Genomic DNA, 24,259 nt, shown 5'->3' on the forward strand with positions numbered 1-24,259 from the left:
CAAAAATTTTCTACAAATTCTGAATCAAAATTTTGAAATTTTGATGAAAGTGGTTTGAGTTTCTGTGCACTTTATATATAGTGTGAAACCGTGATTCATACGATTTATGTTTTAGAATGAACTATATTTTCATAAATAATTCATGAAAAAAAAATTTCCGTGAAAATAATTGTGAATTTTATATTACAACAAGGTGTACACTTACATTTGACACCGACCGTATCCATATTCAGTCACCCGACTTCAGCACACTCTGCTGCTTAGCACGCATTCAATGGTTGATACCATTCGCGTTTTGTTGTTGTCCGATTCATGTGCGGAATGATATACAGCGTATCGCTGTTGGAGTTCTAAAAATATTTTGCACTAATCCAAATTGACGAAACAAAAGCAAATATTCACTCTATAGGCAAGATATTTTTAGTCGAAAACTAAATCAGAGATCACACGATTTATATATTTGTACATTTGGCAGTCACAGAGTGGTGTTGTCTAGAAATTTGTATCGCGAATGAGTCAGGGGGAGATTCAGTAAACAGTTAGCGACAACTTTCGGATCGCTATCGCACTTGTTGACTTGAAAATATTCATATCATGCGTCAACAAAAGCGATGCCGATCCGAAAATTTCCCCAACCACAACTTCCAAACAACACCACTCTGTAACGGTGAAAATGGACAAATCGTGTGATCTCTGCTTAAGATCTGCGGTTGCCTGATGGGGCGGCGCCAGCAACACCAGCGACATAAAAAAACACCCTACCAACAACTACATAAAATACTTAGCAGGTATTTTGAAAACAAATTCACTGTTATCTTATCTAAGGTGAGCACTTCCTTCTTTCTTTGCCAATAGCTAGGGGCCTTCCCATAGCTTAGGGCCTTTCCATTCATGAGTCCAATTGCGTCCAGCTAAGGTAGTACGTTTGGTGTTGCATGGCAAGGCCCGGATATTAGCGCTTAGCTTACAACGCGTAGAACGCGGCTTTCAAGGTAAATACCAGCGTCAAACCATGCAGGGTGCATGCGGGCCAATGGCTGATGGGGTCGTGTTATTTTCCATTAATTCTGATAAGCGTCTAACTGCAAGTTACGGTGCTCGAACTAATACAAACCACTACAGATCGTCAAAAAAAAAAAAAAACAAAAAACAACAGAGTTGCCGATTCACGCTAAGTAATTTAGATTTCGTATCAGCCAAGTTGCTGTGTTGTGAAATATATTGTGTGTGGCTATCAGCTGCGTGAGAATCTCTGTGTAGCTGTGTTTTTTTATTCGTAGAATAATCATGCACCTTATAGTTGTTGTTTTTCCCCAAAAAATATTTCAAGTGCGGTCTTTTGTTGCGGCTATTCGCCTCTGTTTTTTTTTTTCAAGACAAAAGAAGGTGCTTACGTAACTAAATATGTAGCTTATCATATCTTGAACTTGAAAAGAAAATATTTGAAAACGCGTGCTATGTACAATTACTACAACTTCCACTCGCTTGCGTGGACTTTTTAGGCTCCACACAGATAGATAGGTTTGTTTCTCTTTCATAGCCTAACCTGTGATAGGTAGCCATATCTTTTGGCTGATAATTTGCTAATCTGGACACACCTACTCAAAGCGCATCTTGTTATCAGTTCTCAGTTCTGATTCACACACGTGGCGTGATCGGCAGCGTGCCACTCAAGAGTCGGATGGTCGTGTGTTGGTTGGTCTTCCAGCAAATTAATTGAAATTTGAATGACCGCAGCATTCAGCGGCGTAGAATTTAGATTAGCTGCTGCGTGGCCATTGATCGCTTGCACGTGTGTTCAGCATGATTTTTGCCGATTTATACTTTTGCATCTGGTGCTTTCGAATTATGATCCGACTTTTGTTGCGTAACTCTAAGGCGGAGCAACTAAAACAGATGTATGTATGTGTGAATGTATGGCTGAGTGGTTAGAGGTGCGTGCTAGCACTCCGTAGGATGTGGGTTCGATCTCTGGTTCGGCCAGCATCTAAATTAGAAAACGTTTCTTCTAACAGTTGTCGCCGCTCGGCAGGCAAGGGGATACCGATCCGATCCGAGTATATTTCTGCCATGAAAAAGCTTCTCATTAAATACATTTGCCATTCGGAGATGGCGTAAACTGTAGCTCCCTCCAAGACGCATCTCAGAATTTGTTTGTTGTGCAGTTATAATTTCGTTTAAATTTCCTTTCAAAACACTTCTAGTTGAATAATAATTTTGAATATCAGTACGACGAATGGATTAGACTGAGGACATGTGCTAGATATGTTTGTATGTAGGTACTAGAGATGTTAATTTTTTCGCTTTTTACAATCCCGGGATTTTCGGGATGTCATTATCACAATCCCGGGATCCCGGGATTTAGATACTCATTCCTTTTCAACAACTAAAATCGAAAAAAATTTATTCTATATTGTTTGCGAAGCTCTACTACCATAAAATAAATAATAAATGGGTTTGAAACCTGCTTTTTTATTTAAAGTGGCGTTTTTATTTTTTACTCTCTGACTCAGAATTTATTTTAAAATACTTTGTAATTTCAAAGATAGGATTAATTCCAAAAATTATTTAAAAAATACAATGCAATGTAGAATAAAAATATGGGTACCAAATAAAAGAGGAAATTGCTTTAGAATTAAAAAAAAAAAAATAATTAAAATTTTTTAGATATACAAGGACGAATAGGTAATTTTTTAAGCTGAAAACTTAGAAGGACTAAATTCGAGGATGTTATATAATTTTTTCAAAAACAAATATTGCGAAATTTCAAGGATAAAATTAAAAAAAGACATTTTCAATACTTACCAGTCTTTATGAACCAAAAAATTTAATTTGTTTAAATTCTACAAAATTTCCTCTTTAATTTGATACCCATACTTCTCTAGGCACATTTCACTGAATTTTTTAAATCATTTTTGAATAACTAACGTCAGAGTGAAAAACCAAAAAATGTAATTTTACTATATTTGGCCCATGGTTTCGGGAATGTGTATATTGTTTTTTGTGTGTAAAATTTACTATCGCACGGTGTTATATGTATAATGAGCTAGACATTACTCAATACTGGTCAAGAAAGGGAGTTTATATTGTTGCCATCACTACAAATTACCAATCCCGAAAATCCCGGGATCATTCGCCTAGAATCCCGAGATTCCGGGAGTAACATTCCTAGTAGGTATCTACCAATTGAAGACGCAATAAAAATCGATGGATTAATAATAGTAGATTTGTCCCACATTCCAAATTGTTTACGGTCTTTCATATATATTTCATATACATATCTATAAAGTGCGACATATCTACATGTGTCTGTAATGGGTGCGAGCGGGGCCATCTCTGCTCATTCATACAAATGAGAGACTTGTACGACGTTTTTTTTCCCCCCATTTACTTATTGTTTATGCACATTTTGCATTGCATTGCTAAAAAGTCGTGCAACAATTTGCATGCAATTGTAATGCTAAAACAAAACAACAGCTTTTAAAAGCTTATGTAAACAATTACAAACAACTTTTGTGGTGTAGGGAGTACGCGCCTCTGCTCCGACTCTTCCATACCATTTTATAGTAGAATGCATGTATGTATGTATGTACAGTGTTGGAAAAAATAATAGAAACGTACAGCTTTCATATATTTTTTATTGTTTCAAGAATTTTTTCATTTTAAATACATTCCGATTTCGTACATTTTGTTTACGTTAATTAAAATTTAGACTTCTTTTTTTGTAAGTGCAATAAGCCATAAATAAATTGTGGCCCATTTTTTAATTTTGGCCTGGAAGAAACAAAGTACTATTTCTAAATAAATTAAACTTTGACCCAAAAATTCTTACAAAAATATTATTGTTTCAATAGCTTATTGAACCGCCGCATTGCCTGATTACCTTTTCGCATATTCGCTGCATCGAATTAACCAAGTTTGCACAAACACTTTTCGGAATGGAATGGAATCTTAGAATGTGGCGCCACAATTCGTCTTGGTTGCTGGCTTTGAAAAACTCGATTCGCTGTGCTTAACCGTTTTTTTCGTGTATTCTTCCGTGCAGTGTTAATTTATTTAATTTATTTTTATGTTTCAATAACTTTAATTTAATTTAGTTAACATTCCTTAAAAAGGAAATTAGAAGCGTTAAAAATAAATAATTTCCACTTTTAAGGCAACAATTTTAACAACCACGTTTTGTTTCTATTGCACTGTGCAGCACTCGGCTGGGTATTGGACTAAACCAACTTTTTTGAAGATTGGGTTATAAGCAAAATAATTAATTTCTCCGTTTCTCGAAGTTAGCCTCCAAAATCCAGATATGGACCTTCGATGTTCGAAATCGGACCTTTGGTAAATTATTATTTTTAATTATTGCATGTAAAAATCAAAAAGTTTAAAAATGTAGAGGAGGTCCGCCTTTTGCTCTTATTTATATAGTATATAACTTTTTTTGTAAAGCTTATACATATTACAGGTGCTATAGCGAGTCAAAGGTCAGATCTTCGAAAAATTGGAAACTTAGTATTTCAGAAAATTTTGAACTGATTTTTAAAAGATTCATATCGTTGTAAAGGTGATTTAACCCCCTTTCTTGCAATATGCATATTTGTATACTTCGTACATAAAAATTTAAGAAAAAACACATTTAAAGGAAAAAATACCTTTTTAAATATTTTAAACAAAAAATAATACTAACCGATTTTAAAAAAATTGGTATCGTTGTAAAGGCGATTAAAGCCCCTTTCATAATATGCATATTTATATACTTCGTATATAAAATTTTTAGAAATCACTTAAAAGAAAAAAATACCAATTTTTTCTTATAAAAAAAATTTACAATAAAATTACTAATTATTAGTACAATTGAATACCATATTTAATTAAAACAAATAATTTATAGTGTTCTAAGTGTTAACTCGTTCTTGTTCACCCACAGCCCTGTTAAAAATAAAGCAAAAGCATATGTAACAGAAGTCTAAGGCATATAAAAATATAAAAAAACACCATGGTTTTTAATTTTTTACATAACAGGTTATCTGTAAAAATTAAAGATAGTTTTCTGTTTTATTTAAAAAAAGTATTCAATTGTATTACTAATTCGTAAGTTTTTTGTTTAAAATATTTTTTTTTTTATAAAAAAGGTATTTTTTTCTTTAAATTTGTTTTTTCTAAAATTTTTATATACGAACTATCCAAATACGCATATCTTTACAACGATACTAATTTTTTAAAAATCTGTTGGTAATTTTTTTGTTTAAAATATTTTTTTATTTTTTTTAATGTGTTTTTTTCTAAAACTTTTAGATACGGGTTTGATCACCTTTACAACGATAAAAATCAATTCAAAATTGTTTGAAATATAAGGAATTTCATTTTTCGAAGGCGTGAACTTTGACCCCTTATAGCACCTGCAATATAAGTTTGCACAAAAAAAATTATATACCATTTAAATAAGAGCAAAAGGAGGACTACCTCTATATCTGTAGGTTTTTAGTTATTTACATGCAATAATTAAATATAATTTTTTATCAAAGGTCCTATTTCGAACTTGGAAGGCCCATATCTCGATTTCCGGGGCTAACTTCGAAAAACGGAGAAATCACTTTTTTACCTATGATTCAATCTCTTAAAAAAAATTGGTTTGGTCCAATACCCAGAAAAAAAGTTGAAGTTAAAGTGAAAATGAGACGTGGTTTGTTCCACACGAGCCCGCGGATAACCCCTGTTGCCCAAAACATCCAAAATAGGGAGCTAATAACTTCCACTTCTTGATCGTGAATGTCTTCTTTTTCGTGCCCGGAACAGCCCAGACTTATTTTCCGGGCAGAAATGTACAAGAAGTCAATTTAAAATAACAGGCCCTGTTTCTTTACATCCGATAGCAAATTTTGTACATTTGTGACATTTGTGAAAGAGTAACTTATTTGTACGCTCTAATTACCGAAACAGCTCGGAAAGCGTGTGGAAGCAACCTATAAACTAGCGGAAGAAAATGGTTTGTGAAAGAACAACCGCTAACTGATATTTGTACAGGGTGCGCCATTCCAAGAAATATATTTAACTAGTGTTGATATAAATAGTTTAATATTTTTCAATAAGTTGTTTCTATAATTTTTTTCCAACACTGTATGTATGTATCCAAATTTATGCAAACAATCACAACAATAACATACATTCACATTCATTTATGCATATACTACATACGAAGTAGATGCATCCACATTTGTCGATTTACGTTGCAATGCAGTTCTGGCTCTAAAAATGCAACGGTGCGAAAAGTATCGTCGCGATCCGACAAACGATTTAGTGAACGGGCGAATGAGCGGACGGACGCATGCCACAAAAGTGAATGAGCGTAAACTTTGCCGGTAAAAAAGGCACGAAAAGAAACGAATTAAATAGGTATCGAATAGAGGTACCGCAAAAAAAAAATAAAAAATTTAAATTGCTTAGTGTTAGCCGGTAATAAGGCAATAAGCAGTGGCACTTGTTGTCGTATTTGTCGCTGAATGCAGCTCTTGAGCATCTTTTCGCTGCATTTGAGTGCAATTTGGTACAACGATTGAGTGCGATGTGAATCTAAGAGCGTAAGTTGAACCCAACTTAGTATAGAGATATATAATATCAACGTCGATCTTATGGAAAAAATGGCAGTCATTGAAAAACGGGGCGTGGCACCTCCCATACAAACTGAATTTCTCACACCCCATACACATTCTAATGTGAGAAATTCAGTTTGTATGGGAGGTACCACGCCCCGTTTTTCAATAACTCCCATTTTTTCCATGGGTTTGGCGTTGATATTATATATCTCTATACTAAGTTGCAGTACTCTACGATGAATACTTCCAGAGATATGTTGTGTGAAAACTTCAGTTTGTATGGGAGGTGCCAAGCCCTCGTGGGGTTCTAGGGTCGATGTCCAAAATTCCAAAAATAACGGTACAGTTGCTCTCGAGTTTTTCGATTAGAAAACAACGGCTTTCAAAATATGTATCAGTATAGATGCCAAATTAAAAACATTTTTTAATTAAGTGCGTCCTATGGAAAACTATTTATATATATTTTTTCGTGCATTGAGTTCAATTGGCCAATAACATTAAATTACATGCATCGAACTTGATTCACCGGGGAGTGAGCTAGATGACCTACAAGCATCCAACCTGCTTGAATCCTCATTTATTTTCCATGCAAATACGTTCGCGTAATTTTTACGAAGTGTGAAGTAAAGTATTTTGTGATACAATTTTACTTTTAAGAAGTTTCATTTTATGAATTTGGTGTAAGGTCCATTTACAGGGTCCCCTGTAATAAAACAATTACATATACTAATTTGTAAAAAAAAAAACACTAGATAAAAAGTTATATGTTGGGTTTATTAAAGCAATATACTTACATACGTCGCTGCGCCAACAAAAATAGATATGTGATTTTTGTAATTTTTTTTTATTGCATATTTTATTGACACTATCTATTGCCCATATTACTGCATATGGCGTTCTCTTATATATCTTTTGGTTAAGAACTGACCAAAAACCGCTATGTGCCCGCAGTACTCGAAGTACTCTGAAAAAACGGGCATACGGGCTTACTTGAAACAACAACAAACAGCAAGAAACGTTAAAGCAATATATAAACAAAGATTTCCACTCGTTTTATGATAATCTACCTCGATAAATACTTAGTTTTACATTTTTATGCAATTTACTATGTTATGCAAATTTGCTTAATAAATATATACAAATGTGAAAGTATTTAATAAAAATGCAATTATATTTATATTGGAATTATTTCTTGTATATACGAGCCACCCATTGAAACTTTGAAAAAGGGCATTGGGTCCAGTTAATACGCTGACCGAAAAAAACAGTTCGCATCTCTGGCAATGCCATGGTTTGTACAAAATATGTGCGCCCACTCACCACTTTGCATTAATTTTCATTACGAAAATCGAATAAAAACGTTTCTGACCATTTTTCATTACATAACAGGAGCAACGGGCAGATGGGCACTTTAGGTTTTACGTGGATGGTATATTTTTTAACAAAAACTATATAAATTCAATCTTTGTGCAAAATGGGCGCCGCCCGCCGCCACCTGTCCTAAACAACCTACTAGTGGAAAATGCAGTTTAGTATTTGACCAGAATTTGTAGGAGAAACTACTTTTGCACTTCATATGTACATGCCTATGTATGTATGTATGTATGTATGTAATTGTACGTAGCATAGTTCCCTCTTCTCTTTACTGGTTTATTCTGAATATTTAGTGTGTTTGACTCCGCTCTTTATTCATGCACTTGCTTCTCTTTACTATATATTTTGCGCTTTATTTTGCATACATTTTCTAGATAATTGCGCGATTTCGCACCACAATGCTTATTTTGTTTATTTTTGAAAGATCACGTGATTTTCCTTCATCAATGATGCAATCTTTCACAGGTAGAATGTGTTAGAAGTTTTAATAACACGCTGTAACAAAATCGAGAAAAATAAAATTATTTTTTTTTTAATTTACATACATATGTACATTAGGGTGGTCCAAAAATGCATGTGAAAAAGTAATATCGGATTTGTTATGCTCTCACCCCCTACGATTATTCTATACCGAAAAAATATACCTTTATTTTTTGTTTTTTAATCAAAAAATGTTTAGAGGTCGCTCGAAGCGCCAAAGTTTTCCATGTATTTAATATGGAAAAAAAAACAACTTTTCGTAGAAATGGTACAGCATAGTTAAAAATCAATATTTTTCTACCAGAAAACTATGTGTTCATCTGCAGCAGATTCCCAATTATAATACCCAATTGTTTATATAACCATTCTTTCATCACAACTATAATTTATAATTAAAAACCCACAAATACCCCGAAAAATGCAATGGGGCGACCAATAAAAAATCGTTAGTATTAAAAAATGGTTAAATAAACAATTGAGTTTGAGTTTTGAATTTTTCAAATTATATTGCTGGCAAACGTCAGACTGCCTCTCAATGGTTTTATCAACGGCTTACTCTGTGAATTTAAGCAGAGGGTATGCATTTATTGATTTTTGGAAGGTTTTGGATTCCAACAATTGCTGTACAGGAATTGCTGGAACGCGTACCGATTTACAGTGACCCATACTTTAGGCAAAAGAGTTTCTCTGAAATTCAGCGTTGCTTCCAGTGCCACATTCTGATAAACTTCCGGTACTTGTCCGCGCAAACCAAGTATTTCAGAAAGCCATTACATTTATTTACTTAAACTTAGATGCTTCTTCTATCAAGTAAAGTGTATACACAATAACTAAATGGATCCGCGAAAAAAAAATGATTTTGATCTTTATTTTGAATCTGCCAGACGTAAACTTTAAAAATGCCGTTACAGTTTTTTTGGTTATGTTTTGTTATTTTTATTTGTGTTCTACAGTGTAATTTAGAAAACTGTGTAACACTTTAAAATTCTCAGGTTATTTGTAAAAAAAAAACAAATTTCGCATGGGTTAGCATTTGTCAAGCAACTCTAGATGATAATTTAAAAAGAGGAGTGACTAAGGCATTTAAGGAAATAATGAGTTCAGGTACAGTAAAATAGAGTTTATCTTTTAAAAAATCTCAAACATACGCCAGGTTTTTAGTATTTTCCAAGGCATATCCAACAAGGCAGAAGTGATTTCAACATTTCTCTCTTTTGAGTAGGACTATAATGTCACATAGTGACCAAATTTTAACAGTTTTTTATTTTTCATTAAAAATTCAATTGCGTGGCTTGAGAAAGTTTTGAATTGTGTTTTTTTTGTCTCTCAACAACATTCATATATGTATCTATAAATACATAGCGATGGTCACACACTGACAACTCGTAACTGACATCGTGATCAAACGCTGAAAACTTATAACTGACAGTTTTTTGAATGCACTTAAAATCATTTGCAATTAATTTATACATGTTTATCTATTTACACAGATGCATTTCAATTGATTCTAATTTGTAGTAAAGGTAGCTCTCGCACCTCAAAGGATTATTTATTTCGTTTACAGTTTTTTGACGTTATAGTTAGCTAGTCGTCCCTTCTACCTTTCCTATTTCTACGTCATTTTGTTTCAAATATTGTGAGTAAACTTTTTTTCAGATACATACATGTGTACATTAGACTGCATCACCAAAAAAAGTTGCGGTTTTCTCATGCTTACGAATCCGTTGAAAATATTTTTAAATATTTTTATGCAGATTTTTTAAGCTTAATCTGTTTTGTCATCTGAGGGGACTTTTTTCAAAAAGTTCTTTAAGAAACTATTTGTATTCATGAAAAACTCCATTTTTGGAGGTATTTTCAAATCGGTCCAGCTCACTTAAATCTTAATATTTTTCGGAAATATTTTGGCGGACGTCTTAAAATATAATAGATTTTATAATTCGAATGGAAAAAATAGTACCGATTTTTTCTTTGTATGGGGAGTGATGCAGTCTAATGCATGATAAAAACATAAAACATAAGGTAGAACCGTTCTCTCAATTTGTCGGCCATGATTTTTTTTGAAGTTTGCCATCATTTTAAAATCAAATAAGTGAAAAAGTGAAAGTGAAAATAAAAAAATTGAAATTGTTCGAAATTGTTGTTGCTTGAGATTGAAAATGAAAATGTGTGTGTGAGTTTGTGAGTAAATTTACAAATTAAATTGTTTGGAAACGTCAAGAATTTTAAAAGTGACTCTCAGCGGTTCTACCTTACTATATTTTTATCATGGTCTAATGTACATACATACATACAATTTATTTTCGATTTTATTCAAAGCATATTAAACAAGGTAGAAGTGACATATCAGTCGAGCTCTCTCATAGCTGACTGTAATATCAAAAGAGGTAAACAAACAACCAAAAAGTAGTAAACAAAGAAATTAATCTTTTCTTATGCCTTTACCATATTTGATAACACTTAATATCTTTGAATTTAAAGTTTTTGTAAGTATGAAAATATTTAAAATTTCATTTGCTTGAGCTTTATTTGAGTTGTAGCATTTTCGTTTTAATGCAAATGTGGAAATGCGTACTTACACAAAATTACACACCAAATGCAACACACTCATTTATAAAACCGCGTTTGCAATTCGAAATTTCCTTTCCATTCAATTTATAAAAAATTCTTTATGTCAACAAGGAATTCTGGTTTAGGTTTTATCAGATCACCATTTGAAATGTGGTGTATCCATGTACTTATATGAGTGTGAGATTTTCCCTTCATATTCGGTATGGTAAATCCTTCATCTGGGAACAAACACGATCGCTTAGAAATACTCGGCTGCGATTAAAAAATTTACAAATTTTGAATAGTATAGGGTTAAGAGTTGACATTTCGGTTGCAGTTCAAAGGTTTCATCTCTGAGAAGTAATTTCTATCTTTTCACAATTGTACATAGAAAAAAGCAAATAAATGTAGGTGATTTAGTCTAGAGCCTTTTGTAGCTACATACATTTCTTAACCGAATTGAAAGAAATGTATTTTGTTTTTGTAAAATTTATTACTTTCCCCACTAGGTGGGGGTACCAGGTCGACTTTTTGCAAACATTTGACCGCCAGCGCCAGAAACTCTGCCGATCTGAAAAAAATCCACACAACTTTTGCGAGTTTATCTTTTTTTCTAAAAATTCTCCTATTTTCTTTGCGTTTTCATTATTTCTGAAAAAGGTAAACGTTTTCTTCTTTATGTCTGCAAAATAAGAAATCCCTTGGATAAAAATTGTTTCATCCGCGAAGCCATATACATTTTTTAATAAGTTCAGAGTTTTAAAGTCGTAAAATCTTTTTAAACACACTTAGGGTTGCGACTTTTTCGATTACGACATTCATATATTAGGTCACCCGAAAAGTAAATTTCCTCTGGTACGCAATGTAGCCTGCTATGGTTAGAGTGATAGGCCTACGGGGATGAAACGATATGTGAAGTTTATAATAAAACATAATAAAATATAATAATAATAATAATAATAATAAACCTAATAATATCAATAATCCTAATAATAATAATAATCCTAATAATAATGATATTCCTAATAATAATAATAAAAATAATAAATAAATACTTGTGTACATATATATATATACAAATAGTGCCAACGTGAAGTGTTCTCTAATCGCCAATAATCGAAAACGCGACGTCTAAAACCGTACGTTTTCCATACTTCCCTTGTTGTGTTTGCGTGTGTGTCTATTGTACGAGAAAATCGCCGATACTCTTACCAAAAGTGCATAATGTACAAAGCGCGTTATGTGTAAATTTTTGCAGCAATCTTGAGAACGACAATGAGATTTATTCAATTGCACAATACGAGGCAAGCAAGCTTAAAGTTGGGGAAAGCGACGGCAAAAGCGATCAAAGTGACGTTAGCGATCGCTGTTGCAACAACAACATCAACGAGAATATCAGCTGCAACAACAATATCATCAACATCAACTCAACTGACGACGACAAGTGCAAATTGAAAGAATGTACTAAACCAACAATACTCGAACAAGAACTGCAACTGCAACAGCAACAGCAAGAAGAAACTCAAAAACTACAAAATAAAACTAGCAAAATCGAATTGCATTCGATAAAAGCAGCACCCAACTCACCACCAACACTACAATTGATCCAAACCACCGACATCGATCTAAAAGAAGATCATACCAACAACTCCCACAACAGTACCAATAACTTGTGTGCCACAATCAAACGCGAACAATCGTCAGCAATTGTCGCACAACCGAATACTACCTCATTCACCACCACCTCAGCCACCTCAGCCACACCATCTAAACCGTTTGATTGCGCAAATTCACTTTCGTCATTGCGGCGCAATCTACAATCGAATTGCTTGATCGACAACGATCTACAAACTGCGAGCAATAAAAACTTGCACGCACCAAAATTGCTCGAAGAGAAACGGCCCAAGTCGGTCACCGCATCGGTATTTCGTCCGGCCACACTGGCCGATTTGAACGCCACGCAGCCGACGTCGTCACCACCGCCGCCGGTGCCATCGACCACCAGTACATCGGCGGTGTTTGTGAGTGCAGCAAGCGCTCCGTTGCCACCATTGAACGCCGCGCCACGCGCCCAATCGGTGACCGCTTCCGTATTTACGCCTATTTCCCAATTGTGTAATAAACAGCAACAACACATTGGTAAAACCAATTCCAATATAACACCAACTACGGTGGCAGCGGCAATCCCCAGCGGAGGCCAACAGCAGCAGCAGCAACAACAGCTCCAACCACAGTCGCAGACGCAGACACAGACACAGATACAGTCTCAGCAGCAACAAGATATGAATAAATTTCTGTCATTCGGGGATGAAGCCACCGAGTTAACAAGTGAGTAGAAAATATTTTATTTGGCATTTAATTTTGATTAATTGGCTCATTCGTTTATTCATACATTGTACAATCCATATACATATAGGACTTAAATAGACATACATACATACATACATACATATGTACATAATTTTGTCAATGTTTCGAACTCATAAATATTGTTATTGAAAGCTATTCACTGCTGATAGTTTAATCCTTGAAAGCGTTCAAGCTTTGCGATGAAATCAAGTGTGTGTGTATTATTCAGAGGCCTTGGACTGAAATGTGTGGAAATTTACTTAGTGCCTACAGCAGCGACCAATAAAATAGTGCTGTTGTTTGCGGTTTATGTTTATTTATTTATAATTTTCATTTAAAATATAGTTCGATCTACAATAGAAACCACGTAAATAAAAGTTTCAAGGTTTGCACAAAGTTCACAAAAATTAATCAAACTTCAAAAAAACTTTCATTTATAGACCACTTCCAACTAAATACTTAAGTCAATTCCGTTTTATTTAGAAAAAAAATTAGAGCGTGTACAGGAAATATTGTCTACGATGTATTTTTCTGGATCTTAATTCTTCTTTTTTTTAACCGACTTTCAAAAAAGGAGGAGGTTATCAGTTCGTCGGAATATTTTTTATTTTTTTTTTATGTATGTTACCGCATAACTTTGGACCACGTCCACCGATAATTCTTTTTGCATTGGAAAGGTAGTGTCTCAGAGGTGGTCCCATACTAATCTGGTTAAGATCCGATCAGTGGATCATGAGATATATATATATATATATATATATTTTTTTTTTATAAGAGAGTTGAAGTCGTTTTTTTTTTGCTAAAAATTACTTGTTTGCATCTTTTATTCAGATGTTTTATTGTCTAAGTACCGTCGATACTAAAAAGGTATTTTTATTTTATTAGATTGTAATACATTTTTCGAACACCTCTGGTAATGCTAGTGTACTGTTCAAAATTGACTATTCTGTGTTGATCTAATGCAGGGGTTCCCAAACTTTTGTTTCTCGTAGACCGTTTTGAAAACTTTACTGGTACTGTCTCACAAAAGGAAGCCCTTTAAATTTAAACAATTTTGTACCGTCTTCCTTGCAGTGGTATTTTGTATTTTTGCAGCTTTCAAATGCGCCACTCATTTTTGTTTTTATTATTTTAAAAAATAATTAATTTTTTTCTTTGTCGACAAAACTCTTTTCCGAAAAAGTTGTATTATAATTTTCAATCTGGTAGCTTGATTTTGATGAAAATGTCATAAGCTCAGCAAAAGTCAAAAGGCTACATGGCTGCTAATGTCACTAAGTGAAACTATCTTCTTTTTTCTACCACGGGGTTTGCCTATATTTTGACATTCGCTTTTGATTGCGCAATTAAAAATATTTAGAAATTTAGCTCTTAACTAAGCTCTATGTATCTGTGTCTAACAATAACTCAATTAATCACTTTCAGATTTCCCAAGCAGCCCTGTGAAGTCTGTTCAGTTAGTGAGGTAAAAATTTTAAATTATGAAACGAAAAGTAAATGATAAGTTCAGTGGTTTTGTTAATACGATTAAGAGGAGAATAATTTTTTCCTGAAGAAGCAGTTTTGCCCTATTTTATTGCACAATTTTTTCTCTCCGGTATGGAATATATTCACACGCAGAATGCATTCCAGTTCTTAAAAAAAAAAAAAAAAAAAAACAAACAAAGACCTTTTATGTGCCCTTATTTCTGATCTTTTGCAGCGAGACTTCCGTGCTCGATTCTTCACTCCTTTTTGTTCCGCATGTAATGGCCAGAATTTCAAGGCCTTCGGATGGAGCTTCCCCTTAGAAGTGGAAAATTTACATGAAGCACTAATGATACAGTTCAAATTTAACTTTGTATCAGACATGTACTGCAGTGGCTACTGCGATGTATTCTTTTATTTGGCTTTCGTTGTATTGGAAACGAAAATTGAATGACACTTGCAAATAGAAGGTCTCCTGGAACAGTACTTTTGTTTAATAGGATATGAAATCGAATGTATGTACATACAGTGGTGGCAACATAATTAGGGACGTTACTTCTTTATACGTTTTGACCATTTATTTTTTCTTTATTTATAAAATTACAAAAATATGTAGCCTCATTGTGTAAGTTGACGACGAAAATTGTCGTAAACTATCGAGTGCTGCCAAGTTTTTCCGTTTTAATACACAAGTCTAGTTGAAATTTTATGCAATGCCATGCAATCTTCAATACGACTTGAAAACAAGGGAATGAATGGGCTAAGAAATGAATGGGCTAAAAAACTGTATACTCAAAAGACTTCTTAAGTAGCTCTTAGACGTGGCAAGTGCAAGTCCTTTTCAAAAGTCTGTCAAACTCAAGAATTTCCAAAATAGATTGCAGAAGCAGCTACACCTTGCAAGTAAAGGGGATTTCGAAAGCAGTTTTTATTTCTGAAAATCTACCTTTCCGATACAACTTTTTGTCTGTTTACACGGTGAATGCAGACAATTCCAATTTCAACTATGTTACCAGACATTTTTATGCTTATAACAAACTTACTGACCTGCAAATTTTGTTATGAATGCTAGAATGCGCATAAAACTGCCGCAAAATGTCCAATGCTTTAATATTTAAATAGTACATATCAGGAGAATAAATTAGTTAAAAGTATTTTTTTTTTTTATATGGGACGCAACATTTATAAAATTAAATACAAATTCGCCAAAAATCGCCAAACACGGCAACACGCGATTCGCCCCACTGATCTAGAAATTCCGATTAAAAGTTTAAAATTTTAATGACAACTTTTTGAATTCTGACCAATTATTATAAAACTTTAAGTTGACTGGTTTTCGTTGTATATTTCGTAAAAATTAAAACTAAAAATAAATAAAGAAAAAATAAATTGTCAAAACTTATAAAAAAGTAGTGTCCCTTATTATATGGCCCCCAGTGTATAGTGCACATAGAAGAACTGGACAATTATCGTCAAATATTTTTAATGCCAATTTCGCTGGGTGCTGAGCGCTGATAAGAAGGCCTGATTGTGGATGATAACGCTAGCTGGCTACAAAATTCTAGTTTTACAAGTATGCTTTGTATACTTAAGTAGTTATATGTATTTAGTACATACATTTGTACGTTTGAATGCACCTATGTATATAAAGTTTTTAAGACAATTAGTGAACAAATTTGTGAGGATACATACATACTTACACAAAAGTGGATGCATCTATAATCTAAATACGTGCATTTTGAGTTCGTTTTTTTTATCGGTTCGTTGGAGGAAATCGAGGCAACTTTTTCAGTGTAAATTGCAATATTTAATTGCTTACATGCGTCAGTGCATAGTAAATAAATAGAAAATCTTTGTAAACATAGTTAACTATCACTTGCGCATTTTTAAAGAATATTTGTTGCCTTTTTCTTACTGGCAATATTAGTGCCGCTGCTTCTCTATTCCTTTTCATTCTACGAGTATTTACAAACGTATACACTAGGGTGGTCCAAAAAAAAGTAAAGTCGGAAATTTAATGCTCTCACCCCCTAGGATTGTTCTATACCGAAAAAAGTATACCCCTGTTTTTTTATTTTAAAATCGAAATATATTTAAAGGTCGCTCAAAGCGCTTAAAGTTTCCCATGTATTTTGTATGGTGAAAAAGACTTTTCGTAGAAATGGCATAGAATCCATGAAAATCCAAATTTTTAAATCTGAAAACTCTGCTTCTCTTCAGAAGACTTCAAAGAATAATGCCCAATTGTTTATTTAAAAATTTTTTAGTTTTAACTATTTTTTAAGGGTCTCCGAAATATCCCAAAAAAAAAATCAAATATACAAAAAGAAATATACAAAAGAAAAAAAGTTAAAATTAAAAAATGTTTAAATAAACAATTGGGCCGTATTCTCTGAAGTCCTCTGAAGAGAAGCAGAGTTTTCAGAATGAAAAATTTTGATTTTCATGGATTCTATGCCATTTCTACGAAAAGTATTTTTTCCCCATACAAAATACATGGGAAACTTTAAGCGCTTTGAGCGACCTTTAAATATATTTTGATTTTAAAATAAAAAAACAGGGGTATACTTTTTTTCGGTATAGAACAACCCTAGGGGGTGAGAGCAATAAATTTCCGATTTTACTTTTCTCCCATACATTTTTGGACCACCCTAGTATACACATATACATACATATATACACACCTATGCTGATTTAAAAATTTGAGATGAGCTTAAGTGATTTGACTATTTGTGAGTTGGAAGACTTACTTGCGCAATCTTCCATGCTTTCATCTCAAGTATTTGCACTTAATAAAATTTGTTTCACGGTTTGCATAATGCAATTTAATACTTGAGTTGGCAAATATGCAATTATTCTAATCTATATACATAAAGGCTATGTAATTAAACGTCTTAAGCGCTGGCACATATTTTTCATTTGTTATCAGTTTGTTGGACAATTATTTGTTCTTCCAAGTCGGTGATTTAATTTACACACTTTTGCTTCTATCATCTTGTAAAATTGTTTATAATACGAACACTTTATCTTCTCTGTTTTAAGTTTAGAGGGCATTCGTTATCTAAGCGTTTGCCACCTTTGTTAAAGCGGTTACGTTTTTGTTTGTTCTTTTTTGGTTTTGAATCGTAAATGGAAATTTTATAAAAGGCTACTTTCTGTTAAACTCTTTTTCTCGATATTATTTATTTACCTCGGTGTCACGAAACAAATTTAAAAGCCAATTTCACGCAAGCAATTTAAGTGGAAAATCACTTTAATTTTTAGAATTTTATATGGAAAATAAAAAACCATTTCCATTTCAATTGCTAGTGAAACCGGCTGTAAATGAAAAATGGTTACTTTTTTTGAATTTGATATGGAAACTGACAGAAAAAAAATTAATTTTCACTTAAATTGCTTTCGTGAAACCGGCAGTTAATGTGGGATCTTCTAAAAAATCCCAGTAGTGAATAAAATGTTAGGCCCCAGTGTATGCCTCAAATGTGTCGTAGGGTAGTACTTTTTTATTTTAAATATTTTTCAAAATCAGGTTTGTAGGAATAATGGGAAGTATCGAATACTTTTAAGAATCGAGTACTTTCATATACCCTGTTACTTTTCTAAAGTATCGGATATTTTTGCATTAAAGCCTTGTTCATTTTTACTTGATTGCTCAAAACAAATGTTTACAGTTATTTCAAATTTGCACGCTAAATATGTATTACGAAATACAAGATATGTATACTTCTAACCAAATAAATATAAAGCGTCTATCTACTAAGTAGTTCAAAAACATATGTATGTACATATTTGAAAAGAAGGCTGTAATATTTTGGAAATTCAATTTCGTTTAAGGTTTGACTCGTATTCGTTTCATGCTTTTAAATCTATCCAAGTAGCAGGAAATTTTGTAAATTGAATGATCTTTAATGACTCCCAAAAGGTACTCGTATAGCTATTTCATGTAGTTTTAGTCAGCACAGAGTCCAAGTATCCGCAAAAGCTGTGCTGTGAAAACTTAAAGTTTTAATGGCGTGGAGCGAGATCCTCTTACGGGTTGTGACTATCAGGCATGGAAACAGACGTTTGGGCATAGTTCTCCTTAAAAAGGCTGTTCCACTATGTAATTCACATTCTAAAAAGTTTAATTGTTCAGTTTAATAATTATTAACGATTATAATCATTGTTAACAGTTTTTGGAAAAAATTCTCATGCTTGATCCCCACCGAACATTAAATTACAAATATTTGAACCACAAAAGGGGAAATTAAAAATGTATGTTGCCATAAAATATTTTCCCACATGCTATTGTTTAATGTCGCGATTTGTTTAACACTTCCATGCCTGGTGGAAACTCAGCATAAGCTAAGTTTTTTTTTTCTAGCATAAACTTTTACCTAATTTAGCTGCATTGCGGTACAAGTCCAGCACTGGCCGCCTTCTACGTGTTAGTTGATTTTTTTTTTTAAATTTGCTAATTTTAGTTGAGGAGTGCTTAAAAAAGCACGCGCAAATTTCCCCTCCTCCATCGACGATACAAAAAACACTCGTCGCATGTCTTTTTTCGCACCTAATTTATTTATTTACTTTTTTGTTTGTTTGTGGGAATATTTTTTGACAGTTCTAAATGAATTAATTGGCTTCGTTCTCTATTCTCGCTGGCTATAGCGGCGGTGTTCGCTTCCACCCCTCCCGGTCCACACGCTAATTTTTTTTTGTACAACTTGTGATTTGGACACACGCTCCAACTGGCATCCACTAGCAGCTACTAGTTATAAATTATATTTCGCCAATTGTTGGCGGAAAATTAGTGTTGACGACGCCAGTAGATGGGTCAGAGGGCGGTCGAAGTAAACAAAGTAGAATAAGGGGGGCACTGAAACAAATAAAGTAAATAAGACCGAACAATTTTAAGTTTTTGTTTTCAAGTATCCGAGCAGATTTTTTGTTTAATTTTTCTTTTATTTTTTCAGGTTTTTGTTTGTTTTTATTTTTCTTAATTCCTTTTCTTTATTTGCTATGCAGCATGTCGCAATTATCGAATGCTTTCAAACATCTGCTCCGCCTATTCCGCGTTTTCGTTGAGCCACACACATACACACACACACACCTTATAGATACAATTCCTATGAGTGCCAATTTAGTATGTATGTATGTATATGCATTAGGGCTGGGAGTTCTATTCAGATTTTTTGAATATCTGAAATAATCTGGATATTCCAATATTCGAATATATGATTTTAAAATTAATTAATTAAAGATATTAACTGGGCATCCGGATATCCGCATAATAAAATGAACGGATATCCAAATTTTCGAATTTGAAAATAACAAATGTTAAAATATTAGTTATTATTTGCTCCATATGCAAGTGATCGGTATTTTCATCGCACACGCGACATAATGTTCTGCACGACTGCACCACTACTTTGTTTTGCACTCTTCAATAATTTTCACTCTTTCATTCATTGTCCCGGATGGGGAAAAAGGGCTGCTCTTACGGCCGCAGGAACAAATAGCTTGCCAAACCATGTGGTTTTTTGGAAATTTGGACTTCATTTTCAGCTTACAACTTTCAGGGGCATCTTGACGACTTGCAGCAGTATAAAAATCTTGACCTGCAATATATTTTGAATTCTTATAGCAGTAGGTTTCGCAGTCCATAACAATGCAGTTGTATTTTTTAATTTAGAATTCATACAACTTCCGAATGCGGGATTTCGCTGTAACATTCTACTTTGCGCCTCGGTCTGGCGCTGTTTGAGCTGTAGATCATCTCAATGAAGCTTTTCGCTTTACCTTTTGTACGAAAAACTGCGATCTCCGTACGGATTTTGCAACATAACGCGACAAAATCTTCGGATCTCGCGAAAACGCGCTGAGGACCTTCCGAGCACTGTTTTTATCACTTTGACCATGCTAACCCCCGCTCCCTGGTTTTCTCGTAACTGTCAGGCCTTATTTGTACCGATTAAAACCCTGCAAACTGTCGAATAGTGCAATCTTTAATTGTTTAGCAATTTTACGTGTACTTAAGGCCGGATCATTTATAGACTCGTGCAAAATGGTTTATCTCGTTTCTAGCTCGGCTGCCATTTTTAACTCAACTAGGAATCAAATTCAAATGAAATTTCTTCTACGTTCAACTAAGGTCATGGTCAACTTATGGTATTTGAATTTCAAAATATTGTATTCGTTTTGGGTAAGTTATAAGCTTCCCAAAGTGTCGCAGTTTTGGTGTGTTCACCCCTTATTACCTGTGTTGGGGGCATACCTAGAGAAGCTTTCAGTCTTTGTAAAATAACGAAGGTCTGGCCGTTGCTGGCTCTTGCTCTATTATTTTCATAGCAAATTTTTTTTTTTTAATGTGAGTACAAAAGTATATGGTAGCGAAGGAAGAAGTAATCCTCTTCGTTTTTAATATAGATGCACTTATAAAAATACATATTTACTTCTTAAGAACGATTATGTACTATTAGATAAATTTTGTACAATTTGAAATTTAAAATTTCCATCCCTGCTGGAATATCAGCTGTAAAAGAGGACCAGGAACCAACAGCTGATTGCTATTTGTTCAATAAACATACCCCAAAGTCAAAATTAACGTATCCAGCAGGGTTGCAATCAATTAGGAATTAGTGAAGCATTAATCGAGCAATTAAAAATGGATAATCAAGCTCAATTAGCATCTTAAACGAGAAAGCTTGTCTAATTGCTCGATAACTGCCGGTCTGAATGTACTTGTAGTTTTTTTAACGGCATATATTTATTAGAAGCATTAAATTTAGTTTTTTCATATTTGATAGGTGGCCACCAAATTTCCTGCGGTAAATTGTCGATTTCTTGGCGAAAGTTGTTTTTGAGGGTTTGCGGCTTATTCACGTAAAGCTTTGACCCTTTGAGTAAGACCGCTTAAAGTAGTTTGGGCTGTCAGATCGGGCGATGAGCGTCTTCAAATAGAGCTATTTTTGCGCGACTTTTTATGTTTCTCTCTGAATTTAGTTTGAAGCCCTGGAACAACTTCATTTCGTAGTAGCAAGTTAAAAACATACGCTGCTATTTAAAAGGAAGTAAATATTGTTTTCTGATGTGTCCAATTTAATAGACAAATTCAATGAAAAGCTTAAATCACCAAAACAAATTTTAAAACAACTAAAAACTTCTGCTTATGTAAAGCAATGATGCTGGTAAATAAATATGTACATATATACTTAATATTAGATTACAACGATTTGGACTTCGTACATACATACATGTGTACATACCTTACACGATTTACGTCAACAGAGCGGGCAAACCACCTGTCAATGATTTTTTGCTATGACGCAACTATATAAACATAAACAACGCTTATCTCTACAAAGCCTTAGAGCGCGGTTACCCACGGACGTGTAGGGAGAGTGGCGTAGAAGTACGTAGAAAGATGTCAAGCGTGCTGTTGATAGTAAGAGAGAGAAGCAACGTCTACGTCACGGTCATGCGGTGGTGAGTTTTTGTTAACACGCAAATCCCGTCAGCTGACACGTTGTCCGTTTTTACGTTCGTGGGTAACTGCGCTTTTACTATAGTTGCGTTCCCCAACTGTTCTGGGTTACAACCTGTAAAATTGTCAAAAGGCAAAAGAAGCCAGAGAACCGGATACGGTTACGATTTCTGGTAAATACCTGTAAATTCTTGCAACTTCTTACGAGTTAGCGAACGCAACTTATATTTGGCTGCACAAGGGAAAAATAACATTTATAGGAGAAGCTTCTCGACCAATAGCATTTCGACACTGCCTTCCCGAATAATTAACATAATCGCATGAGAAAGACAGATCTACATTTCGTTACCTTAATTCACAAAGATCCTAACCAACAAATGTTTTATTTTACAGGGGTAGCAAAAAACGTTATAGAAATCAAATCATGCATACGTATAGGCGTTTTAAATCTTTGTTGTTTGGTACAAACACAGGGTTGCATTCCTCATATTTAAATAGCCAATATTGGCCATTTAAGTGAAAATGATTAGTGGAAGTTAATCAACAATCTCTACTTAAGTAGGCCATCTGAAATTGGGTCTAAGCCTAGTTTATACATGATTTTTTGAATCTACTAGTTATAGCCTAACCTAAACTACATATACAGTGTAAGCTGAAATATGAGCAACCAATTTTAGTGATGAACAAGGTGGCCGAATTCAGAGCCATATCAATACAATGATTGTACCATTCTGCTATGGTATGAAGGCCGTTAATGCATTTGAAGTGCGAAGTAAGCATCCAAACGGCGATGCACTGAATTCGATCTAGTAATGCGTTTCGGGATGAGCTTCGGCTCCTTTACGAATGCGTTTGGGAATACATAGTATATACATGTTGGCGTGGCGTAACTGTATGCTTTGTACGTACGTATGTTTGTATGCATTGCGATTGGTAGTCCGGAAGATTGCCCATGTTTCACTAAATTGGAAGGCTCCTACAATAACTGGATTTTTTTTTGATTCATTCATATTGCTAAATTTAAAATCATTTGGCAATTCATTACATTTTAATCCTTTGTAATACAAGCTACATTTATCTGCTTCGGTTTCGTAAGCAGGTAGATTAAATTCATTCTATTACGATTATTTTTTTAATCTACATTATTGACTAGGGCTGTGCGATTATTCGATTACTCGAGCAAGTTGGTTAATCAATTATTCGGTTAATCAATTATTCGGTTAATCAATTATTCGGTTAATCAATTACTCGAGTAATCAAGATTTTGATTACTCAAAACGATGATTAATCGAGTTACTTGAAATATGATTACTCAAAAAAAATAATTTTGCTCGTTAAAAGTTTGCTTTGGAAAATGCTTATTTTCGTTTTTACATTCTGTATATGAAAAAAATGTTTCGTGTTAATTTTGAAAACAGTAACGTTGATTTCAAAGTATCAAGGAACTTTAACTACTTAATACATATGTAAAGAGTTGAAATGTTGATTACTCATTTTACTCGAAATGTTGATTAATCATAAAGCCACTTACTCAAATATTTTATTTTTTTTTTTGGTTAATCAAAAATCTTGCTTACTCAAGTAACTGAACTTTTGAGTAATCATAATTTCCAATTAATCGAATAATTACTTTATGATTAATTAAAATTTTGAGTAATCGATTAATCGCACAGCCCTATTATTGACACACTTAATGTTGCTTTTCAAGTAATCGGGTAGGTTGCCATCTATAATATTCTTGATAAATTTCATTTTATAGTAAAATAGCTGTTGTTTAATCCTCTGCCAGTTAAGGGTAGATAGCATCTCTTTGATAGGCGTGTCATAGCGTTTAGTAAAACTGAATCTCATAGCTCGGTTTTGTTGTTTCGGCAATTTATAAATCTGACTATCTCTCATTATGAAAAATATGGTTGGACAGTAATGGAACGAGGTTCAATTATAGATCTATATACCACGGCCTTGTACCTTTTACTTATGTACCCTTTGT

General features: G+C 33.7%; 1 protein-coding gene across 9 annotated transcripts in view; it reads left to right on the forward strand.

The window, feature by feature from the left end:
- Nucleotides 1–24,259, forward strand: part of LOC118736765 (protein similar) — a 259,354-nt gene that overhangs the window by 166,291 nt on the left and 68,804 nt on the right. For 6 of the 9 annotated variants that reach the window (XM_036466781.1, XM_036466787.1, XM_036466782.1 and 3 more), the window contains one exon: nt 12,226–13,319. The exons of 2 other annotated variants lie outside the window; for them this stretch is intronic. In XM_036466781.1, the coding sequence (XP_036322674.1) occupies nt 12,226–13,319 (1,094 nt within the window). The remainder of the gene's footprint in view (nt 1–12,225; nt 13,320–24,259) is intronic. One more of the 9 variants, XM_036466788.1, reaches the window with a different exon arrangement.

This window comes from Rhagoletis pomonella, unplaced genomic scaffold (genome assembly GCF_013731165.1).
Source record: "Rhagoletis pomonella isolate Grant_MI unplaced genomic scaffold, Rhpom_1.0 Rhpom_scaffold_00004, whole genome shotgun sequence".
Lineage (NCBI taxonomy): Eukaryota > Metazoa > Arthropoda > Insecta > Diptera > Tephritidae > Rhagoletis > Rhagoletis pomonella.